At 38.1% G+C, this 1688-nt stretch overlaps 1 protein-coding gene across 1 annotated transcript in view; it reads right to left on the reverse strand.

Moving 5' to 3' along the window:
- Positions 1 to 1183: 1183 nt before the first annotated feature.
- Positions 1184 to 1688, reverse strand: part of LOC101859873 — a gene marked incomplete in the record, with an annotated part of 22666 nt that continues 22161 nt past the window's right edge. The window contains 1 exon segment of the mRNA XM_005102543.3: positions 1184 to 1207. Coding sequence (XP_005102600.2) covers positions 1184 to 1207 — 24 coding nt within the window.

The following is a 1688-nucleotide window of genomic DNA, read 5'->3' on the forward strand; positions in this document are numbered from 1 at the left end:
GAGAGAGAGAGAGAGAGAGAGAGAGAGATGAGGGAGGAAGAGATATTAAAGAGAGGGAGAGAGAGAACCAGTGTGTGAGGTTCATTTTTTTACAATTAGTACATAATAAAACAGCCCAAGACAAGAGTACTGATGGCCAAAAATGTTTAATCAAAATATTGAATTTGTTCTTTTCTGATAAGAAAGGGGAAAAAAAAAACTGGTTTATATTTATATACAGTATTTTTATATAATCTGCTTTTTCCAACATTTGATCTAAAACTAAGCTTGACGAAAGTATGCTTTATTGTAGTTTGCACAACCAGCCTTTCTTGGTGTAAACCAAAGATACTTAGAAATAGGGGGTTGTCTATTTGAGTTACAAACGCGGCGTGATTTATTTCATTGCTAGCACTCAATTCAAACCTCAAATTCTATTTGTAAAGGAGATAGATCTATGTGATTTTATTAAAAAATGACCCCTTAAGTCGTCTATGTCTTTGCTGACCGCTCTTAATGATTTTTCTGGGGATTTTCATTCAGGTTTAAACGGAAAAATACAGAGAGTGGGGGCGGAGGTGTTTGTTTGGGGGTCTGTGTTTTGTTTGTTTTTTTGTTTGTGTGTTTGGGGGTCTATTTGGAGGGTTGGTTGGTTGGTTATTTTTGCCCATGTCTATATTCATGATTACTTTTTTTCTTTTAATCACATTTATTTTTTCATGTTAATCAAGCAATTCCATTGTTCAGTTTCAAAATAAATGTATTGCGATTGATTTGAATGTGGCGTTTTACGCTCCGACCGACACAATTTAGATCATTTATGAAGCGGGCTTCGACTGTACCTGTCCGGACAAACGTGGGCTATTGAGCTCAGCCCGACATTACAATGCGTTAAAAAAGTCAAAGTCTTTTAACTGATCCTCGATCCAAAAACTTACTAAAAATCCAGATCTGTCCCCTTTACTCTGAATATAATTCTCGTCTCAGTATCGTTAAAAAATAGCAGATATGCCACCCTTCATGTTTTCTGTTCACTTAACGTATGAGGGTAACAAAACGGAAACAAAAGAAGAGGTAGAAGAGATAGAAGAGGTAGATCAACTGGAAGTTACAGAAACACGATCAAAGATCGGATCAGGCAATCAATCACCCAGGGCCTAGATTGACTCTCTGAGCGTACCATGCAAGGTTAAAGAAAGTAGAGTCATCTGTTCTCTACCTTGTGTGCCTGACGGGACAGTGGGAGAGAAAATATGTAGCCTAAACACAACATTTAATACATAATAAAATCCCCCCTTAACTCAAGAATACGGCGAGCCAGTTCAGCAAACGCTCGACTTAGCTTTGTTCATCATAGTTCCAATAAAATTTGACGAAACCCCAGAATTTTTATCTTATCTATAATTCTAAGTGTATGTGTTTATTACATGGAGCATTCATTTCTTTTCAGTTTGATGCCTGTCTTATGCAAGTATAAGGTGAAGTAGAGGCGGAACTTTTATTTGCAACTATAAAGGGAAGTTTGTTGCACTGAAAAATTGGATGACAAAATTGGTCGCAACTAACGTGAAATAGCCTTCTGCATACCAAGTAGGCCTACCAAGAGTTTAGAAATTCGTGAGGATCACATGCTGGCGACTGCAACAACAAGAAGGAGGAGAGGGAGGGCGAAAGGGAAGGAGGAAAGGGAAGAGGGAGGGGTCATGGGG

This window comes from Aplysia californica, unplaced genomic scaffold, assembly GCF_000002075.1.
Source record: "Aplysia californica isolate F4 #8 unplaced genomic scaffold, AplCal3.0 scaffold00329, whole genome shotgun sequence".
Classification (NCBI taxonomy): Eukaryota; Metazoa; Mollusca; class Gastropoda; order Aplysiida; family Aplysiidae; genus Aplysia; species Aplysia californica.